Source organism: Anguilla rostrata, chromosome 1 (genome assembly GCF_018555375.3).
Source record: "Anguilla rostrata isolate EN2019 chromosome 1, ASM1855537v3, whole genome shotgun sequence".
Classification (NCBI taxonomy): Eukaryota; Metazoa; Chordata; class Actinopteri; order Anguilliformes; family Anguillidae; genus Anguilla; species Anguilla rostrata.
Window position 1 is genome coordinate 4,715,830 of NC_057933.1, and position 22,488 is coordinate 4,738,317.

The 22,488-nt window shown below is 49.9% G+C and overlaps 1 protein-coding gene across 1 annotated transcript in view; it reads right to left on the minus strand.

Annotated features, from left to right (window-relative positions):
• Positions 1–22,488, minus strand: part of iglon5 (IgLON family member 5) — a 112,159-nt gene that overhangs the window by 11,511 nt on the left and 78,160 nt on the right. Inside the window, exons 2-4 of the mRNA XM_064299808.1 lie at positions 8,009–8,087; positions 6,759–6,991; positions 4,820–4,939 (exon numbers count right to left, since the gene is read on the minus strand). Of these exons, the coding sequence (XP_064155878.1) occupies positions 4,820–4,939; positions 6,759–6,991; positions 8,009–8,087 (432 nt within the window). The remainder of the gene's footprint in view (positions 1–4,819; positions 4,940–6,758; positions 6,992–8,008; positions 8,088–22,488) is intronic.

A 22,488-nucleotide genomic window follows, 5' to 3' on the forward strand; every position in this document is an offset into this window, starting at 1 on the left:
CACTGCAAACATGCGCACACAAACACACACTGCGCACAGACACACTTGTGCACACACAAATTGCACACAGGCACGCATGCACACACAAACACACACTGCGCACAAGCACATACAAACACACACACACACTGCACACAGGCACACTTGTGCACACACGCAAATTGCACACAAGCACACACAAACACACACTGTGCACAAGCACATACACGCACTCACACTGGGCACAAGAACACAAACACACGCATTCACATACTGCGCACAAGCACATATGCACGCACACTCATACACACACACGGAGCACAAAAACACACCCAGACGTTACACACGCACGTGTGCGCGGGCTCACAGCAATGCGCGGAAAGTCCTGTCACAGAGATTGCTGCTGCAGCTCTAATTGAAGATTATACCGCAGGATTATTAGCGCGGCTACTGAACTGGAGACGATTATCACAGCTGTGGCCCGGCTCAGCCAGTACGGGGGGGTTTACGGCAACGTTGCTCACTCATTCCATTAGCTTAATAAATATTGCTCCCCTGGTGACATCTCCGTCGAGCTGACTGCGCGTTTCAGCCGCTTTTCAGCCTGAGGGAGAGAACCGGCCGGCAGAACCAAACGTTCGAAAAGCCTTTTTTCAGATCCGCGCGCAGGAAGATCTGACGCGCGGACCAACCGACTCGCTAAACACACGTTCGAAAAGCATCCTTCAGATCCGCACAAGAAGATCAGACGTGCGAACCAGCCGACTTCTTAACAACGCAGATCGCGGTTTTTATTGTTTCGTTTCCACTGCCCTACGCAGATCGCGCTGTTTAATGTTTCGTTTTCATTTGCCCTTTTTGTCTATTCGCGCCCGCGACACGTCTCCTTTGAATAGAGGGGTGGGTGGATTTTTGTGTGGTCTAGGGGTCTCAGATCCTTGTCTCTGAAGGACTTTGTAAGGACCTTACCAGCCTGCCTCTGATTAAGACGTCGGCGGGATCCGGGATTACCTCGGCCTGCCGTAAATCCTTGCCGCAACATTGATGCGATCAAAGGCGAGGCTGACCCGCGGCCGCTCCCTGTGGGATCGCTGCTCCGATTAAGGGAGACCTGGAGAGAACAGGCTGACCCAACGAACTGCTCCAGACCAGCGCTTCCAATTTAAGGTGGACCACAAAAGGTGAATTTAAGGTGGAATGAAAACGGAGTTCACAGAGGAGAGGGGCAGTGACCCCCTCCACCTCCTCTTACCACCACCCCCACCCCCTCTTACCCCACCCCACCCCAGGGCTACAGAAATATGGAGGTCTTACTGCCTGGGGGGCATCTGCTCCTCAAAACCATGAAAAATGGACTTACTCTTTTTCTTTCATCTCTCAAGAGCACTTTCCCCACTTTCGTCTGCGTTTTGACAGCTTTTCACGACAGCGCTGAGACTCACGTGTGCCGTCTGTCGCGTGCTAAATACCATGGATTGGTTCTGGGTGGCAGGAAGTCAGTGCTAGGATGGGCGTGTTTATGTTAATGAGGCAGGAAGTCTGTACTAGGATGGGCGTGTTTATGTTAATGAGGTGGGAAATCTGTACTAGGATGGGTGGGGTTTATGTTGATGGGCAGGTAGTCAGCGCTAGAATGGGTGGGGTCTATGTTGATGAGGTGGGAAATCTGTGCTAGGATGGGCGGGTTTATGTTAATGAGACAGGAAGTCTGTACTAGGATGGGTGGGGTTTTCTCATGTTGGGGAGTATAGGCTAAGCTTCCTGTGTCAGAAGAAATGGGGGTGTTTCTGCAGGGGGGGAGTGCGGAGTGGGGTTGACGGATTCTGGAGTGGAAAAGAGAGAGAGCAAGAGGGAGGGAGAGAGAGAGAGAGAGAGAGAGAGAGAGAGAGAGAGGCAGATGGCTGCTCTGTCTCTCAGTGTCTCAGTGGGTTGGCTGGTGCTTCTCTTCGGGCTCCACTGCAGTGACTCCTGCAGAATAACAATGCAGCCCGGAGAGAGAGAGAGAGGAGGGAGGGAGGGAGGGAGGGGGAAGGAGAGAGAGGAGGAGGGAGGGAGGGAGGGAGGGAGGGAGGGAGAGAGAGCGAGAGGGAAGGGGGATGTGAAAAAGAGAGGGAACGAAGGGGGAGATTACAGGACAGAAGGAGAAAAAAACTGACAGAGGTGGAGAGTAAAGAAGTGATGAGAAAGGGAGTGAGAGCCAGAGAGAAAGAGAGAGAGAGAGAAAGAGGGGGGAGGAAGGGAGGGAGTAAGTGTGACAAAAGACAGTAAGAGAGGGGGAGCACAGTGAAGTGAAAAAAAAAAAAAACCGGTGAGGTAGAGAGTAAAGAACTGATGAGAGGGAGGGAGGGAGGGGGGCACGCATTACTGCTGACTGGGCAGAACCACTGCAGGCAGACAGGCTGAGACAAAGGATATGCCCATGTACCCCCCCGCCCCCCGAACCTCCCGAACCTCCCGAAGGTGCCATCTGAGGGGAAGGCCCTACCTGCATGCGCCCCCCCCCCCCCCATGGCGTGAGCGTTAAACACAGGACAGGGCTTGGCGGGGGGGGGGAGGGAGGTTTGTAAGGTCATGCCGATTCCGTTTGAGAGAGCCGTGAAGCAGGTACGGGGCTGGACCGGGCCCAAGCCCGCAGGCACAGCTCTTCTGCCGAGCGCGTGAGCCCAGGTACCGCATTCCAGATCATCCTGTCCACTTCACTTCAGAGTGCTGCGGCCAGCCAGAGAAAACAGACAGGAGCACCATCCTGTCTCTGCTCCGCTCGCTCAGCCAGACACTCACACACACACACACACACTCACACACACACACACACACACACAACACACAGACACACACACACACACAGACACACACACTTACACACACACAAAGACACGCACGCACACACACACGCACACACACACACACAATCACACACACACACACATAATCACACACACGTACACACACACAATCAAAAATGCTTACACACACGTACACAGACACACTCACACGTACACACACACACACACACACACACGTATACACATAAATACAGACACACACGCATATAAACACACATATATGCATGCGCACACACACACACACACACACACACACACAGGACACAGACAAACACGCACACCTGACAGTAGAAGGTCACCATGTTACCAGGTTACCGTTACCATGGCAGGCCTCTCTCAAAGGATGTAGGAACCCTTGACTACGGTAACCACACCCACAGGGGAGCTAACGCACAACATAGCCGATATACATTTTCCTGCAGTTTTCCCGCTTTTTTTTTTTTGAAGACGTTTAGGGGGGCGTTTGAGGCCACCCGGTCTTTACGCGGTAATTCAGCCGCTCTCCGGAAGCCCACAGAGACCATTCCCACGCGAGGCCCTTTTTTTTCGGCTAACCGCCTCATTTACTCCGCCCCGCGACTAACCGAACGCGAGCTAAACTTTGTCAACTCCGCAAACGGCATCATCGTTCCTCACGAACGTGCGCCATCAAACAGAGAGGGCCGCCAAGCGCACGCGGGGACCCGGGCTGGCGAGGAAATAAAAATCTCGCTGCGTCGCGATAACGACTCCGGTTATTAGCCGTTTCATCACTGAGGCCCCAGAACAACGAGCGCGATGCGACTCCGACGCCGACGACGGCTATAATTAGCGCGCTAACGACAGCCGCCATCATCGGGATCGCGAAAAGCGATGATGACGATGGTGGCGGCCATGACGGCTGATTGATGGTTGAGAGCTACGGGCGCTCGTTATCGAGATAATTAATGACGACAGCAGCAGTGAGGACAAGCAGCCACGTCCCTGCACTAATAATAATAAAAATAATAATAGTAGCAGTAAACTCCTTTGTTTATACAGCACCTTCTGTAAATAAATGTACTGCAGGTGCACTTTTATTTAACCCGGTAGGTTAACTGAGAATTCAGTTGTCTTTTACAGGGACAGCCTGGTGAATCTGTGTGGGTAGGGAATGGAAGGGATTGCAGCCAATCAGATACAGGGGATTTAGTTAAGTGTGAATTTTACGAGGACACCTGACTTGCTCTGTCAGTCAGAGCCATGGGATCTTTTAACGGCCACTGTGTGAGTGAGTGAGTACCTCGGTTTAACATCTCTTCCAAAGGAGGGCACCTTCTACAGCACAGGCTCCCTGCGCATTTAGGCCATCAACACAACTACCCACGCAGGCTCCCATACAGGTGCTAACCAACCGAGCCCACACCTTAGCTTTAGCCTTAGCTTCAGTCTCAGCTTCAGCCTCAGATTCAGCCTCAGATTCAGCCTCTTAGCTTCAGCCTCGGCCTCAGATTCAGCCTTAGCTTTAGCCTCAGTCTCAGATTCAGCCTCTTAGCTTCAGCCTCAGTCTCAGCTTCAGCCTCAGTCTCAGCTTCAGCCTCAGATTCAGCCTCAGATTCAGCCTCTTAGCTTCAGCCTCAGCCTCTTAGCTTCAGCCTCGGTCTCAGATTCAGCCTTAGCTTTAGCCTCAGATGCAGCCTCTTAGCTTCAGCCTCAGTCTCAGATTCAGCCTTAGCTTCACCCACTTACAGAGGCGCTGTTTGGTAAAGAAGGGGTGGCTGATGACATCACGTACTGCTGCTCATTTTATTTGAGCTTTATTTAAACTAAGATGGCCACAACAGGCGGCACCAAGTCAGTTACACACAGTTACCGACATAAACCATATTTTTTTAAAAATACAGAAAATAAAAACGAGTTAAAATCACGATCGTGAATACGGCTGTCTGCGCTCCCCTGAACAACAATTATTCGAAGCAGTGACTGTGTGTGACGGTGATGGCGACGGCGGCGGAGACGGCGGCGTTCTCCCTCACATTTGAAGTTCTTCCAGGTGATGGTGGGTTCTGGGCGGCCGACGGCGAGGCAGAAGAGGTTCACGTTGCCCCCCTCGTTCACCGAAACGTCCTGCGAGATGTTCACGATCCGGGCGGGAACTGAAAAGGGGGAACAACGAAATCACCGCTTGTAAACTTGAGCCGGCGCTGAGTTATGGGCGAAAGGAAACTAATGGGATACACATTTAGAGCGGTTTTAAATACATTAACGCTAAAGGATTTTGGCACGAGCTCTAGGTCATTATTTTTATTTATTTTTTTGCTTGCCATTGATGGAACGGCCTCCATCGACCAACTGAATTTATGCTCACCCCCCCCCCCGATTCTACATTCTGCTGGTAGAGCAACCTGCAATTGAACTACAGGCAAAAAAAAAAACGTACTTGAATTTAATTATAAAATGTTCAATTTTTCTTCGGGGGAGGGCGGAGGTGGAGGGGGGAGGGCTTTTTGTCTTATAGATTTTCTTCTTCCTGCAAAGTCTCCAAAAAAAAAGAAAGAAAAAAAAGGCTAATTTGCTCAGTTTCACGCTCCAAACGCGGCTCTATAACAATGCAAAGTTGGAACACTCCGCGTCCCCATTTGTGTTTATGACTGTGACTTGGGGGTTTAATCTTTTTTGTGTGACAGTGCGTAAAAGATTGAATTTGGGGGCGGACGGCGCAGAATTCGGGGGAGATAGGATCTCCGCAGCCCGGGCCTTGGCCCGCAGTCAGACGCTGCAGCCGCAGGAGACGCTGCGTAATCCTGCACGGGGGTCAAATGCGTTCAGACCCCGCCTCCTCCACGCCGCGATGAGACACACGTCTCGCTAGCCGCGTACGTGGGAACACTATTCCATTTTACACCGTAGACTCTAGCGCTATTATAACAGCGTGGCGTAGCCTGTACAGCACTGTCCCCCTGCTCGTTACGAGCCGCGACGTCGGCGGTTCGAATCGTGACCGCGCGACCCTTTGTCGCACGTCTCTCCCTCTCTCTTCCCCTGTTCTTCCTGTCTCTCTACGCTGTTCTGTCCAATAAAGCTGAAAAAGCCCCCCAAAAAAAGCATTCCATGCATGTGTGCACGGACACATCCATGCATGCATGCGCACACACACACACACACACACACACACACACGTGTGCACGCGCGCACAAAAAATCCTGGATTAGTGCTTGTGCTCCAGACAGCTGACTCCTTCTCCCCACCCCTCTCCCAGTCTGTCTGCATGCCTGCCTGTCTGTCTGTCTATCTGTGCATGCTGCTCTGTGTATTTTTGATGGGATTTTGTCAGTGCTGAACCAAATTCCTCTCCTAATTCCTGTCCTTACACATAAACACTGTATTAGCATTTTAATTTTCACCTCGTGCGACCGCGTTGTATCTGGAGTGCCTGTGACAGTTTATTTATTTATTTTTGCATATTTCTGACTGAACTCCTAGTAGGTCCCTGCTTGCCAGCCTAACATCATGCCAGGTACAAATGAAATCAGCACTTTTTCTTCAACTCTATGAGCTGAATACATATTCTAAGCTGACATTAGACAGCTCATTTATAGCTAGCTAGCCGCCCACCCTGCCAGTCTCAAAGCTATTGCTCCGTCCATATGGCCAACCAGTTATATCAACGGCCAACAGTAAGTAGCAATTTCAAACCCACCTGTGTGCAAGAAAATCTGACAAGGTGGGGACAGGCAACAGCACACAGGCCAGGCAGCCCCCCCCCCACTCCCCAGTCCCTCACTTCTCCTCCCCCATCCTATTCAGCCTAGGGGCATAGCTAAGAATTCTCTCCCCCCCGTCCTCCTCCCTCCCCTTTAAAAAAAACAAAAAAAAACAAAAACAAATTGAATTTTTTTTTTGGCCTTGAGGCCCCTAGCTGTGGGGCCCTAGAATCATCTTTGACCTTTGACCCCAGTAGCTCCGCCCCCTCACCCTGCACGATCAGGTACACGTGGGAGGTCCGCGGCTGGTTCCGGGCCTGGAAGCTGCAGGTGTAGGGCCCCTCGTCGCTGACCGCCACCCGCTCGATCTGGATGGAGAAGTCGCTGTCGTTGCTGTTGACCAATAGGACGCGGGGGTCCAGGGACCACTTGTCCCGCCCGGTGAACAGGATGTTGGAGCGGTTGAGCCAGGCTTTGTGAGTGACGTCACCGTCGATCTTACACCTGAGAGGAGGAAGAGGAGGAGGAGGAGGATAGGAGGGGAGCAGGGTTTGTTTCTCAGTACATTGTTTTCTAAAAAAAACAGAGAACATACGGGGTCAACTGCAGTGTGCTTAGCTGGAGCTCAAACCTCAGGTTTAAACCTCTAGACCACAGAAATGCATGTCAACTGGAAGACCTAATCCTTATTCCACAAGCTTTGGATAGCCGCTCCAGTTTTGACGCAGTTCTGTGGTCTAGAGGTTTAAACAGCTAAGTACATTGCAAATGACCCAACATGAAGAAAAAAGGTTAGGAGCAGGTTAGGCTAGGTATCAAAGACACGTCAGACATTCAGTTTCATGTAGTATGTATTGCATTTCAATACGAATGCCCCGCCGCAAGTTAAATAAATAAATAAATAAATAAATAAATAATAATAATAAAAATAAAAACAATGCAACATTCACAGACTATAGAACACCTAAGAGATGACGTAAATGGTGGATTTCTGGTCAAATTGCCCATTTAGGTTTGTGATCCATATTTTGGCCAGCAAACAAGCTGATTTAACAAGCAAAACCGACTTTCCAAATCAGCATACTGTGGTCTCACTACAGCCTTTCTGTAGTACCATCACTCGCCACTAGATGCCCCTACTGAACAGCTAATGTAGATGAGGAGGACGACATAAGTTGTAAATTAGATCCACTACAACTCTACAACCTGAAAGGCTAAACCCACGGGGATAAACCGGCAGGAATGCAGAAGAGACTTTTTTTGGGTATCAATTTAAGAGACATGTTATTTGGAAGACAGTGACAGGTGTTGTTTTAAGTAGGTACGCGGAAGACGCGGTACAGAGTGAATTCTGGCACAGGTTAAGCGACTGAGTGTACTCATAGGCAACAAAAAGGGTGCCGTTCTTGGCAACGAGGTAAACAAAACACGTTATCCAAGGGAGAGAACGCGAGAGAACTTGAAACGGCAGCCACGCGGGCTGTAGGAATGAGCGTAGCAGGTGCAATATCAAAGACCTACCTTAAAATAACGCTCTCCCCCTCGATCACTGTGATATTGTCGGGCAGGTGGCCGAATTCCACAGCGTGCGCACTCAACCCTGCAGAGGAAAACAGAAGAAGAAGAGAGGAGGGAGTTGAGGTTATTTGAAAAACAGAACGTTCAATCGCATTTTCGGTACTCGGTTGGCGAGGCGAACATCCCGTAGGCCACAGTAGCTCGTTGATCCAGGTCAGAAAGGATTTGTTTGTGCCGTTTACTTGGTTGTTTGTTTGTGACTTGATGACTTGTTTGTGTACGAGGAAGTCATGAATTTACAAACAGACCAACACCGCCGTCTGCACTGACCCCTGGTATATTTGAATACTGATTTGCTCCCCCCCCCTCCCCGTATATGCGCTCCGCACTCGCTCATTGAACAGCGCCGATAATGAGCGGGCGAAGAGGATTCACGCGGAGCAGCTGGAGCGTGAAATGAAGGGACAGTGGCGGCAACGGGAGGGGATGCGCGCGGAGCGGCTCTCCCAGCCGCCCCCGCCTCTCCCCGCGTCCTCCACTCCAGCACAACGCACGCCCCCGCGCACGCATAAGTCTCTGACACACACATAATCGAATCATAAATACAGACACACATGGGGCCCGCATAGCCTGCACACTGGTCCTCCTCCTTCAGCCAACACAAATAAGCGAGCACACAATATGCCTGTTTGTGTTTGCTTGCTTGTGTTTGTTCTCTAAATCTTCTTTATCCCGAGTTTTCCAATAACCAGTGACCTCAGAACAAGGAAAAAAAGAACAGTATATCCGCGCAAAATTTTTAAACATTGACACAGTCTACTAAGCCTGCCAGGTTGCTCAAATCCCGGCAGGATCCCAGGACTCCTAATGCCTTTCCTCCCATATGCACGCGCAACGTTACGAACTGTCGCCGCAGTCTCGGATGTGGAGTCCTTGCTTTATCGGGTTCATGTTTCAAACGTCCCGACGCAACGGTTCCAGTTCGCCCGCGGGGGAAGAAGCAGTGATGAAAATGATCAGTCATAAGTAGTTACGAAATAGCGATCCAGTCAAGTTAAGATGTACCCGGAGGTTTGCTTTCAACGCGCACAGCCTGCCAAGTACCAACTGTGAAGTACTCAGAAACTGCGTATGATCAAGCAGCGCAGCCACTGATGGAGGACTTGTTCGGTTTTTTAAAATTCAAGTGGAATCCTTAACGGAAGCAACGGCCAATTCGGAGAACTTAACGGAGCACGCAGACATTACGATTCGCGTCATGGTGTCGTAAACGAAACAAAAAAAGTGTTTTTGAAGTAAGTATCCCTTTAATTGCAACGAGACTACCAAATTAAGTTTCCCCTTTGCGTCGAACACAAACACGGTCGACAGTGTGACCGCGTAATTACAGTGATTAAACGGGGGTGGTTTCCTTTTTCGCCCGGGGTGTAAGCTATGTGCACCTGTCACAGGCAAGGACATGGACTGAACACCGGCTCGGAAGAACGTGTTCCTGAGAATCTTATGCTAAAAATCCTAATCAAAATCACAGCCTTTGCTGCGGCACACTCGAAACGGACAGTCTGCATCAGCACCGCCTAGCGTATACAGTCAGACGGATACAAACAGACAGAGAGGCTAGGGGCCACTTCTTTGGACCGCTGTCGCAGAGCGTAGTCTGTTCAGGGCAGCTGTGCGGTTTCACCCTATGTAAACAATAGCCTAATAAAATTTAAGGGCTCTGAAAAACGGTAATATAATATCCATAACACTGCCCAGTGAAAACAGGAACGTGTTATATTGCGCGCCACTCACGTCTGTGAAGGGACGTTCAAGACCTGAGTACGATCACATAAACAACTTGTAAACGACACTCTGTGGCCACTTCGTTAGGCACACCTATGTGGTGCTGGGCAGCGATCCCCTTTGCCTCCAGAACGGATTGAGTTCTTGGCAGCATGGATTCAACAAGGTGCTGGAAACACTCCTTAGGGATTTTGATCAATGTTGACCTGATTAAGCATCATGCAGATTTTTCACCCTCAAATTTAACATGTTTTCACCAACAGAACTGCCGGTCACTGGATGTTTACATCACCACTCTCTGTACGCTCTAGAGGGGGGGGGGGACAACAACTAAACCCCCTCATCACGTCTGCTTACTGTATTGAGTTGCAGCCCGATGATTAGCTGGTTGGAGGGAGCAGGTTATTTGCTTTAACGAGCAGATGTACTTAAAGGGGAACTGCACTTTCAAACACACACGGGCTTGTTTTATTTCTAGTTTTCTTCTAATGAATGTGTCGACCTTCATTTTTCGATTAGTTATTTCGTTTTGTTAATATTTTACGATGTTTTGTTGCTTAGCCTTTACAAATTCAGGAAGTAGACCGAGGCAGCATATCATATTATCACTTCAACGCTATGCTTTTCTTTGAAGAAGAAAAAACCGGAAACCGTACTACTATGTGGACTTGCGCTAAAAAAAATAGGTCCTTGTTGCTAACATTAGACATTTAAAACGAAATCACTAATCGAAAAATGAAGGTCGACACATTCATTAGAAGGACAATATAAACAAAATAAGCCCATATGTGTTTGAAAGTGAAATTCCTCTTTAACAAAAAGTTGGCCACTGAGTGTATATTAGCATCTTAATTATAAGCATTTCTTCCCTGTTCAGCTAATTCCTTTATTATTATTATTTTTTTAATTACAGAGATCAATACTATGCAGCATTCACTGCAAGAGGGTTCTCTTGTGTTTTCCCGTCCGAAGTGATTGATTAATTGGCCTTGTGTTTCGCACTGTGAAGTGATTGATTAATTGGCCCTGGGGCAGCTAATTAGGGTGTGGTGGCATATTGTAACAACCCTTTTAAAATGTTTTCAAAAATATTTATATCTCAGAATACCTTGAAGTAAACGGAATCACAGCTTGGTGCAGTGCGAAATCGTTAAATAAAACGTCTGCCAGCAAAAACAACAAAAGTTCTGCAACAACAACAATCCATAAACCTAACAACCCTAACAAATTTTTTAAATGGCCTAATCCATGTAATCGTTTAAGTCTTAAAACCTTGAAACACATAGTTTCAGCTGCAGTGCCTGAAATTAATCTTCGGCAATGATGCTCTCCGTTTTGTGTCCATTTCAAAAAAACGCTTTCATAAGATCTGAATTTCATAAAACCAAGAAATGTAATCTCCAGGCGGGTGGGTGCAAATAAACGGCATTCATTTTCTCCTTAAAATAAATTGAAATAAAGTCTACGTTTATGAATAAAATATATAGAACTGCTGTGTAGTCTCAGCATTTTATGATAGCGCCATTGTTTCATAAGCTGGTGCATTTGTACAGTGGGCCTGGCCGTTTGTAACAGGTCTGCATCTGCACATGCTATGCTGGGACACATACTCGATAATTCTATATTTAGAGGCAACGGCCTTCAATCAAATCTAAACGACAAATCATTTTCCCGATTTAATTATCCCACCGACTAAACATCAAAATATTTACCCGCCTCAACAAAACTACACGGTCCAGAGTTCAATCCTGCTTTGCTTGTTTTGCGTCCCACAATGCACAGATTGGGACGGCAGGTATGCCATCCTGCCAAGTTATGGCCTGGTGGGGCGGCATGCCCCATACCTGTACTGCACCGAGCGTTTGGTTTTGGATAAAAAAACAGGACAGTTCTGAGATGTACATGATTTTGGATTTCTCAGCGCAACAGACATACTGTTAATATTGTATCGGTTTGGAGTGCAGACATCCATCCATTATCTATACCCGCTTAACCTGGGCAGGGCCGCGCGGGGGAGGGGGGGTGCTGGAGCCTATCCCAGATTGCATTGGGGGGAGAGAGGCAGAAATACACCCTGGTCAGGCCGCCAATCAAACTACCTATTCACTCACCATTCACTCACACACTTGTAGACTCACACACTCACACCTATGGGCAATTTATAATGGAGTTTCTCCATTAGCCTGCCTGCATGTGTTTGGACTCACGGTGGGGAATTTCGGAGTACCGAGAGGAAACCCACACGAACACGGGGAGAACACGCGAACCCCACACCAGGCTGGAACCGAGGACCCTGGACCTTCTCGGTGTGAGGCAGCGGTACTGCTCACCGCACCGCCGAGCCCGGCTTCTCCACCCGCCGCTCAGACAGCTGAGCTTAATTTTTGATGATGTCATCATCTTGTTTATTTGGCCGCGGCTGTCTGAAAGACCCCCCCCCCCGCAGGGGGCTAGGTGTTGATTGGTCGCCGGTACCGCGGCGTTCCCTCGGCGCGCCGCGAGCGGCGGTGTGGCTAGCGTTTTTGAGATTCCTGTTTTCTCATTCGCTTACTTCTTCAGCGCGTAGCTGCGTTTCATTCTGAAATCATTACCTCAGAGGGGGACAGGGAATAGCCCTCGATGCCGCCACCCCCCCCCCCCACAATAGTGTGATGTATACACTAGGGCCACCCCACCCGCTGCCGCCGCCCCCCACCCAGCCCCCTCCCCCCACCCAAAAAACAACACTGAAGGTTACAAATCGGAGGGATCTATTCCCTATTCCCTCTTCAATTCCCATTTTCACACCTCAGTTCTCACTCTTCTAATTCTATTCCCAGCCTCTCCCCCTGCTGCCCGCTCCTCAGTGAAGCCAGGTTGACATTCACCAAACCCCCCCCCCTCGAAATCCCCCCAGCCCCCCCTCCCGCCCGTCCGTCCCTCCCAATACGAGTGGAGTGAAGCGTGACGTGCTGTGACCTCTGGGGCGGGGGCTGGGGGTTAGGGGGTGATGGGGGGAGGGGGGGGGCAGGAGGGTGTAAAGGAATGAAGGAGATTTTACACACCTCCTGAGAGTTGGTGGGGTGGGGGGTGGGGGAGAGCAGGTCTATTTGGTGTACAGCTCAGAGGACCTTCCCCCCCGAAACGTGAACATGTAATGGAGGTGTCTCCTGTCCTCCGGGAGGGCTGGTGTGTGGGTGGGGGTGGGGGGGGGGCTGGGGGGGGGCGGGCAGCTTGGAAACACCTGGTCCTGTGACAGCACACATCCACCACCCTTCAGCCTTAATGAGAGAAGGGCCACAAAGGAGAGAGAGAGGGATAGAGGGGAGAGAGGAATAGATGGAGAGAGCGAGAGACAGACAGAGGGAGAGATGGAGACACTGAGAGACCGAGACACAGAGAGAGGGACAGAGGGAGACAGGAAGAGAGGGAAAGAGGGGGAGACAGAGAGAGGGAGATACAGAGAGAGGGACAGAGGGAGACAGGGAGAGAGGAAGAGAGGGAAAGAGAGGGAGACGGAGAGAGGGAGAAAAACAGAGAGGGACAAAGGGAGACAGGGAGAGAGGAAGAGAGGGAAAGAAGGGGAGATGGAGAGAGGGAGAGAGGAAGAGGATGCTCTAAGGGTGAAGCCATTTTCATCACCTCCATTCGTTTATAATGAAGGGCAATTCTTCGTGTCCCCAAGGCATTCTGGGATAGCCAGCACCGAGAGGCGACCGAACAGACGGGATACATGGCACGATGACCAATCACATTAAAGATCCTACGGGGAACATGGCGCGATAACCAATCACATTAAAGATCCTACGGGGAACATGGTGCTATAACCAATCACATTAAAGATCCTACGGGGAACTTGTCCCCCCATTTCAAATGTTATTTACACCCACACAAGTGCTCGATTGTGGGAGGGGGAGAGCGATGCCAGGCGATCTGGTGGGACGATGTGCGGCTTCACCCTAAACCCTGATTTGGCACGACTGATTCTACTAACGAGCTGCTCAGCAAGCCTCCGGGCTGCTGAGTGAGGGGGAGCTTTGTTAGGTCTGGACTGAAAACCTGCAGAACAGCAGATCTCCAGGAACAGGGCCTGGGGGCCACTTCTCTAAAGGAGGGTCCCACACAGTAACAGGCCTGGGGGCCACGCCTCTAAAGGAGGGCCCCACACAGGAACAGGCCTGGGGGCCACTTCTCTAAAGGAGGGCCACACACAGGAACAGGCCCGGGGGCCACTTCTCTAAAGGAGCACGCACAAGGAACGGCCGGGGGGAACTTCTCTAAGGAGGGGCCACACAGGAACAGGCCTGGGGGCCACTTCTCTAAAGGAAGGCCACACACAGGAACAGGGCCTGGGGGCCACGTCTCTAAAGGAGGGCCACACACAGGAACAGGCCTGGGGGCCACGTCTCTAAAGGAGGGCCACACAGGAACAGGCCTGGGGGCCACGTCTCTAAAGGAGGGCCCCACACAGGAACAGGCCTGGGGGCCACTTCTCTAAAGGAGGGCCCCACACAGGAACAGGCTTAAAAAATAAGTAGAAAGAAAAAAAAAAAAAGCATCTTTGCCACAAAATACCACCAAAACAAACGTATTTATGAACTGCAGGTAAATGCGAGGTGAGGTGATGTGAGGTGTAGGCCGCTTTCTGGGTGGATGCAGAGGTATGAACCCCACATGCAAAAAAAAAAACCCAAAAAAAGAACAGGCGAAGAAGAGGCGAGTGACTTGTAACGCGTGTGGAATACTGAAATGAAAATGCGCATTTTAAATGCGTGTCCGCATGCTCGATGCGTTTGAAATGCACGCTTTAAAAAAATTAAAAAAAATAAAAAATCTGGCCGTGGGCCTGGCAGCGGGGCTCTGCGCTGCGTGAGCCGGCGAGCCTGCGGAACCTTCCGGAAGTGCGGACCGCGCTCACGGAATGTTACTGCGGGATGAAAACATCCTTTTGTTCTCCTCTGTTTTTTTTCTTCCTAGGGGTGTTCCCCCCCTGTGGCACGGGTGATACACACACAGGGGGCCCCTTTTTCTGAAATCTCCCCCCCCCGATTCCATACGTTCCCCACCCCCGACAGTCCTCGCATTGTTTTATTCCCGAAACCCCTCCGCCTGGTTTTCTGAGACGGGCGGCGTCTTTCGCCCCGCCGCCAGTTCCGTCACCCGGCCTCTCCGGAGCAGCTGACCTTGGGGTCTCCCCTCCTACGGCCTGCGTAAGGCCCGTCTCTCTCTCTCTGTCTACCAGGAACCCCCAGCCCTCTGTGCCCCCCCCCCCAAGTGAATGGTGCTTTATGCCCTGAGATAAATCCTCGCTTTGCGGCTCTCCACACAATGCTCGCGGCCCTTCTGCCCCGGCCCACGGGACGGCCCTTTCCAAGCGGGGTTTGTATCCTCTTGACTTTTACACGATCGCGTGTGAAACCGAAGCCGCTCCCGGCGCAAGCAGTTCTTTAACTACAAGGCCTTATTGAGCTACCACGGGTTTTTTTTGTCTCCAGCCACTGTGCCTCTGCACATTCCCCCCCCCCCGCCACCCCCCCGACACCCCTCCACCCCCTTGACTCTGTACATCTTTTTTGCTTCGTCCTTGACGATCAAATCGACATGAATCATTATCAGGGGCGTTCGGATGAAGGGGAAGGAAATCCGGATGGCGACAATTATCCATTCAGTGTAAGTGTAAGGACAGGAGAGAGGGGGAGAGAGGGAGAAAGAGAGGAAGGGAGAGAGAGAGAGAGAGAGGGAGGGGGGCAAGAGCAAAGAGATGGGTGGCGAAAGCAGGACGTCGCAGAGAGACAAAGAGAGAAGTGGTGCAAAATAAAGAGGCAGTTAGAGAGAGAGAAAGAGAGAGAAAGAAAGAAAAAGGGAGGGAGAAGAGAAGGAGAGAGGGAGCCAGAAGAACCAAGGGGTGAGAGAAGAGAAAAAGGGATGGCGAGATGGAGAAATGGCGGAGAGAGAAGGATGAAAGAGAGGGGAAGAAGGGCGTGGCGCAGAAGAAGGCAGAGAGGGGAGGGGGAGGAGGAGGAGGAGAACGGAGAGGGGAAGAGAGGGTGGAGGAGGAGGGCGGGGGAGAGAACGGGGCGTGTGCACCTCGCATAATTAACACCTGTCTGCCGCAGCCAATTAAATATTTACAGGAGCGTCATCCCTCAGGACGGCGGGGTGATGGCGTGGGGGGGGGGGGCGGGGGGCTGGGGGGGACGCTGGCCCCAGGATTACCCGGTGGTGGGGGCCCCGGGGCGGAGAGAGGATTAAACATTAACCGGCAGAAAGATCCCTTTTCTCTTCCGTCTGATCCCATTAACTTTGAGGGCCCCTGTCGGTCAGAACCCCTGGAATCGTCCTAAAACTCTCCCACCCTTGTTGTGTGTGTTGTGTTTTGTGTGTGTGCGTACATGCGTGTTTGTGTGCGAGTGTGTGTGGTGTGTTCGTGTATGCACACACACGGAGCACACAAGACAAAGGGAATACTGCATAATACACTGTTTTTATATGGCCTGCATCGTCGCGCAGATTTCTGCACCGAAAAATCCGCTTGCAGCAGCCTGTTGTGTGGTCCCAGCAGTAGGAACACACACGCACATCGGTGCCTACACACCCCAGGACGCCCAGCTGCACAGACACAGACGCTTTCCTACAACCTACACAATTCAGCAGGGAAATAACACCGAAATATGTTTTACTCATTCACTTCACAACCTACCCACTTGTGCACTCAGAGAAAAAAAAAAAAAAGAAACTGCCAAATGAAATTAAAATAAGTCACTGTAATTTAAACAAAATGGCGGTCGTGTTTTTGTTTTTTGTTTCCCCCGATGAAGGTTCTTGCCCTCTCAGTCATAAGCGGACCGGCTCCATGAGAAGCCGCCGATGCCCAGCAGTACCCGCGGTGTTATTAGCTCTTGCTCTGCACGCGGTGTTTGAGTTTTCCCGCTCACCCCCGCCCGACCGTTTCCCTCCAAACGGTATTCCCTCTTCGCCCGTCGGTCAATAACTGTAGTTCACAGAAAAGGCGGCGGCGGCGGCATGTAAAAGCCGTTTCTTCGGTTTGTGGCGCCACCTCAACAGCCGGGCCACGGAGGATGTTCAAAACGTTGAACCGCACGCGGCGCGGGAACAACAGCCAAAAAAAAAAGAAAAAAAGAAAAGTCACTCCTGGGATCTCCTCCTTTTAAAAGTTCCCCGCCCCCCTGCTTCCTTCTTTTAAACACTCTTGGACTGGCGCCTAATCCCCTTATAGCGCGCAGAAATCGATATGCTAGTTAAACTGTTACTTCCGTCCCATAAACCACGCGACAACACGTCCGACCCTCCCACGGGCCCCACTGCCCGTACCGCACAAGAGCCGCCCGCGCGCGCGCGCCCGAAATTCATCCCGTGCGCGCACGTGCTTCGGTTCCCCCCGACAACAATAAATAACCGTAGATGTGTTCCGCACGTGCTCATTTTACCACCCGCGCTGCGTTTTTTTCAATTACGGTAAAAAAAAAAAAATAGAATAATAAATAAAAAAAACACACCACTGAAATGTGCGTATCGCTGGAGGAAAAAAAAAAATTAGCGCTTAATATTATTATAAATTATTTTGTGCGACTCCAAACGAACGCTGTGACCGGTGGGATACAGAGCTGGGGTTGATTGGGTTTGTCACCGCACAAAACCTTTTTTTGCTTCTAATTTTCTGTTTCATTTCCACTTTGTAATTGCGTTTCCTTTGCTGCTTAGACTGCGCGCGTGCGTGTGTGTGTGTGTGTGCACAGCCCAGTATTTCCGACATTAAAAATAATTCCGAAGCTATTATGAAAAACTGAAACAGCTGAGACAGTCGTTGCTAAACACCTCAGCTCCTGTCTGGCGCTAGCCGTGTACTCAAACCACCGAGATTATGTTCTGTGAAGTTTAAACGTCGTGGGTTGATATGGTGCACTTATTGCCACATTATAGCTACTGTCACAGCGTAGTTATAGTCATAGAGTAGTTATTACATAGTTATAACAGCGTGGTTCTTCAGGCTTCACGCAGCGCAGAGTAAAAAGGGTTTTATTGGCCCTCCATTTGCCTAGTAAACTGTATTCTAACGTTACAACCTGCTATCTGCGAGAAATACGCACGCAACAAAAAAAAAAACCCCATGGCGAGGTGCGCGAACACCACAGTGACTCCCTCCTCACAGGCAAGAATTTTCCCCCGCTCTACCCCCCCACCCTCAAAGAGCATAAACTCTGCCAATCCAAACAGAGGACTCTGGAGGCGGGGGGGGGGGGGGGGGGGTTATTATCAAAGGGAAGGCACAAACGGTGACACTGGGGTCCTCGTTCTGGGGGCGAATACAAAGCAGGGGCTGTTTTCTGCGGCGTTCGAAAGTCTCGCTGGAGCCACTCTCGTCAGCACCCCCCCTCCATCCCCCCCCCCCCCCCCCCGCGCCCGGGCCTCCCATTAATCCCCGGAGCGTTCCCAAACTCCCAGAGAGCTCTGAGCTCGCCCCAAGGGGATCGGCCCACTGCTGTACCGCATTCAAGAAAGGGAAGAATAAAAAATAATAAACACACACAATCGTATATCCCCCACACACAAAGGAATAAAGCTCCTTTGTTTGCAGTGATAGCATTTTAAGTCCGCTACTTTCTTTTCTAACTCTTTTCTCGAAGTGTGGGAGAATATGAGCACCAATCTCCAGACCAGCAGAGGAATATAAGCACACACACACACACACACACACACACACACTCATTCACTTCCCATTGCAACTAAGAGCTATTCAAACTGATAACGCAAATTATATTGAATGATATACATGTTACATCTGGTTGCTACGTGAGGGGGACATTCTCATCATAATGCTGCATCACAGCCCTGTGTTTCATCAATCAAATCAAATCAAAATTGATATTTATATATGGGGCATTTCACAAACAATTGTCGCAATACGCTTCACAGACTAGCCTGGCCTAAACCCCCACGGGAGCAAGCTTAAAGCCACAGTGGCAAGGAAAAACTGCCTGTAGCAGATGGGAAGAAACCGTGTAAGGAAACAGACTCAAGGGGGGAGACCCATCCTCCTCTGGTCGGCAATGGTCTTCACACCTTAGGTCTGTGCTTGCTCCAGTTACACATGCTGTGCAATATTCAAAACAGCAGAGGTGGATTCTGGGGATCGGGTCCATAATCTGGTCTTGGTAATGTGGGAATCGAGACGTGGCCAGCGAAGAGTATAAGCGTGCCGAGCAGTGAGCCCGGGGTCGGATTACTGCTGATCACAAGGGGACACGACGGCATTTAAAAAACTGCAAAGAACACAGAAATGGCCTGTTTGTGCAGAAGGAACATGAAACCTTGATTCCTCTCTCACATACTGCACATACAGCCCTCACACACAGCTCTGTCCACTGTACTCCAGCCTAGCCCAAAGGGCTTTACCGCAGCCCCAATTTCACTTAACTCCACCCAAAGGCCTGTAGGCCTGTCCACACCATTCTGACTCCACCCATAATGCCCTAGCTCTTCCGATACAGCTTTAGCTCCACCCAAATATCCTTAGCTCCTCCCATCATACTGTAGCTCCACCCAAATGGGCCTAGCCCCTCCCATCCAGCTGCAGCTCCACCCAAATGGCCCTAGCTCCTCCCATCCAGCTGTAGCTCCACGCAAATCGCCCTAGCTCCTCCCAACCTGCTATAGCTCCACCCAAATTTCCCTAGCTCCTCCCATCCTGCTGCAGCTCCACTTCTGGAGCTGCCTGACCCCAGTGCAGGGTTGGGGGGGGCGGGGTCTTTGAGGGGGGGTGGGGCATGCTGCTGAGCAGGCAGGAGCCTTCCACTCCCTTTGGGCAGAAAGAAGGACAGCCGGGGGGGGTGGAGATTTCAGCCTGAGCCCAAGATTCGCACCGTCAGGATAATTCACAGCTCTGGTGCCTGCAGGACCCACAAAAAAAAAAAAAAAAGAAACTGCAGAATTACCCCCTGGAATAGAAATCTCAGCTAACACCTGCTTAGAGAACCCAGGAGAGGCAGAATGGAGAATGAGGGGAGGGGGTGGAGGGGGAGGGGGGGGGAGTGTTGAGCGAGACAAGGTAGCGGTGTGGAAGAGCGGACCGTCTTCAAACCGCCCAGCGGAAAGTCCTCAGCGCCCCCCACACCTCCGAATTTACTGCCCCCCTACACACCACCCCCCCACCACCTTCCAGCACATCTCCAAGCCCCTCACCCCCTCCACCCCCCCGTCACGCTCATAGCTCTCCTCTGGAGGACTTCAATCCACGGCTCACACATTTGTCCTCTAGTTCCATGTCAGCTACTTTTTCTTCTTCTTCTACTTTTTCTTCTTCTTCTACTTCTCAGAGCCAGGTGGCCCTGCCCTTCCTGTTCCCCTGTTCCAGCTGAAAAAACCCCCCTGCGTTCTCCGGAACCCGTGCGCTCCTAAAGAGGTTCGAACCCTTTTCCTTTTCCTTTTCCCCGCCTCAGGTCTCCCTTCTCTGGGATAAAAGTCCTCTTTCTTTGCACCCTGAGAAGCTGAGGGAGCCCAGCTGTTCGGCTAAAATCTCTGGCGCTCCCGAGTCCCCCGCCAAGGTCAGCCAGCGTACACATCCCAGTCGCCTAGACGACCAGAGCAGCTGCCAATCAGAGATGGGGAAAAAAAAAATACATTAAAAATACCCCGGAAGTAAGTATGTCAAAATAAACTACAAAATAAATATGAACTTTTAAAAAAAAGTATCACCGTAAACATACAGGATTCAATATTTTGGAAATACAAAAACGCATTTCTTTAACAGCATTGTGCTGAGTTTAAAATGGCGCTGGACCACAATATTTTCTTCTGGATGAGCTCCAGTTAGTTTTCTGCCTTCATATTTTTCCCACCTTGGTCTAACGGAAAGAGATTGTGTTGATAGCGAAGGTGCTGCAGCGCACCACAGCTCCTCTTGCGTCAGGCTGGAGGCTCACGGAGCTCGGGGATACAAACGACCCGCGAGCACAAACTTCCTAACCGCGTGGAAACGAGCCCACCGCGTCCGAGGAAGAGAAATAACATCGATCAGGGCCCAATTTCCCGCAATCACCCTTACCGCCGGCTCTGTAATCTCCGCGCCGTTTAAAGTCGTAATTTGACACGTGTCAGAGCGACGCCGGTCGAGCGAATCCGCGTCATCGCGTCCAGCGAGCGCGAGCCGTCCGCTGCACCAGGAGCGCGAGCCATGTCCTGGACACGGCGCCATAAAAAGCCACAGTCCTTCTCACCCCCATTGTAAAATCCCAATTAAAGACTCATTATTATTATTATTATGATTATTATTATTATTATTATTATTATTATTGTTATTATTATTATTATGGGGGACGTTTCACACGGGGAGTACACATGCAAAGCACTTTGGGGGCAGAGATGTAGCCAGGTGTCGGTTTGAAACCTGCCCCCCCCCCCCCAAACAAAAAAAAAAAAGAATTCTGGCGATGTTTGTTAAATAAGCGGGTGTTGATCGCAAAAAAGGCCAAACCCTAAACCCATAATACAAATGCAAACAGAAGTTTGTTGGTTTGCAATTTGAACCGCCCCCCCCCTTAAGAAATAAAACATGAACTGATATTGCCATTTCTATAGACAGTTTTGATTGGACGCTTACGGCAGTTAGTCTAAACATAGTTTTTATTGGACGTTCAGAGCGCTGTGACACATATTTTAACACAGTGCTGTATGAAACTCCTGCTTGTGAATATGTAAACTGTCTTTTTTTACTGCCAAGACAAATTAGCTTTCATTAAAAAAAGATTAAGAAAAAGATTCACATAATATGCATTTTTATAGAACTGGCCTATTTTTACATAAAACGTTAATGCTGTTTTCCTCCTTTCAAGTAAAATGGAAGGAGGTTAATCTTGCATGTGTTGAGCACAAAGAAAAAAAACCTGGAATCTCCTTTGCGTTTGATCTGAAAATGGAAAGCTGGCATCAGCAGTTGGGTACCGTCAGTGTTCAAGACTCTGTGACTAATAAAGTTCATTCAAAACACTGTGGAACTAAAACTTATCTAATGTAATGTGATGTAATTATAGAAAAGAAATTGTCTTTTTTTGAGATAAGCAAGTTTATTATTATTAGTTTTATACAGCTGACAAATCTTCTTTATTAAATAAGGGAGGAGTCACAGAAAGTGTATTTGCTCATTAAATGGGCTGTGGAGTTAGAAAAGCTGGGAAGCAGTGTGTGAGTGCTGGTGTGTGTGTGTTTATGAGAGCATGTGTGTGTGCATGTGTGTGTGTATGTGTGCGTGAGTGTGTGTGTGTGTATGTGAGTGCTGGTGTGTGTGTGTTTATGAGAGCATGTGTGTGTGTGTGTATGTATATGTGTGTTTGTTTGCATGGATATGTGTGTGTGTGTGAGTGTGTGTGTGTGAGTGCTGGTGTGTGTGTGTATATGTGTGTGTGTGTGTGCGTGTGCGTGCATGTGTGTGCATGTGTGTGAGTGTGTGTGTGTGTGTGTGTGTGAGTGTGTGTGTGTGTGTGTGTGTGTATGTGTGTGAGTGTGTGTGTGTGTGTGTGTGTGTATGTGTGTGTGTATGTATATGTGTGTGTGTTTGCATGGATATGTGTGTATGTGTATGTGTGTGTGTGTGTGTGTGTGTGTGTGTATGTATATGTGTGTGTGTTTGCATGGATATGTGTGTGTGTGTGTATGTATATGTGTGTGTGTTTGCATGGATATGTGTGTGTGTGTGTGTGTGTGTG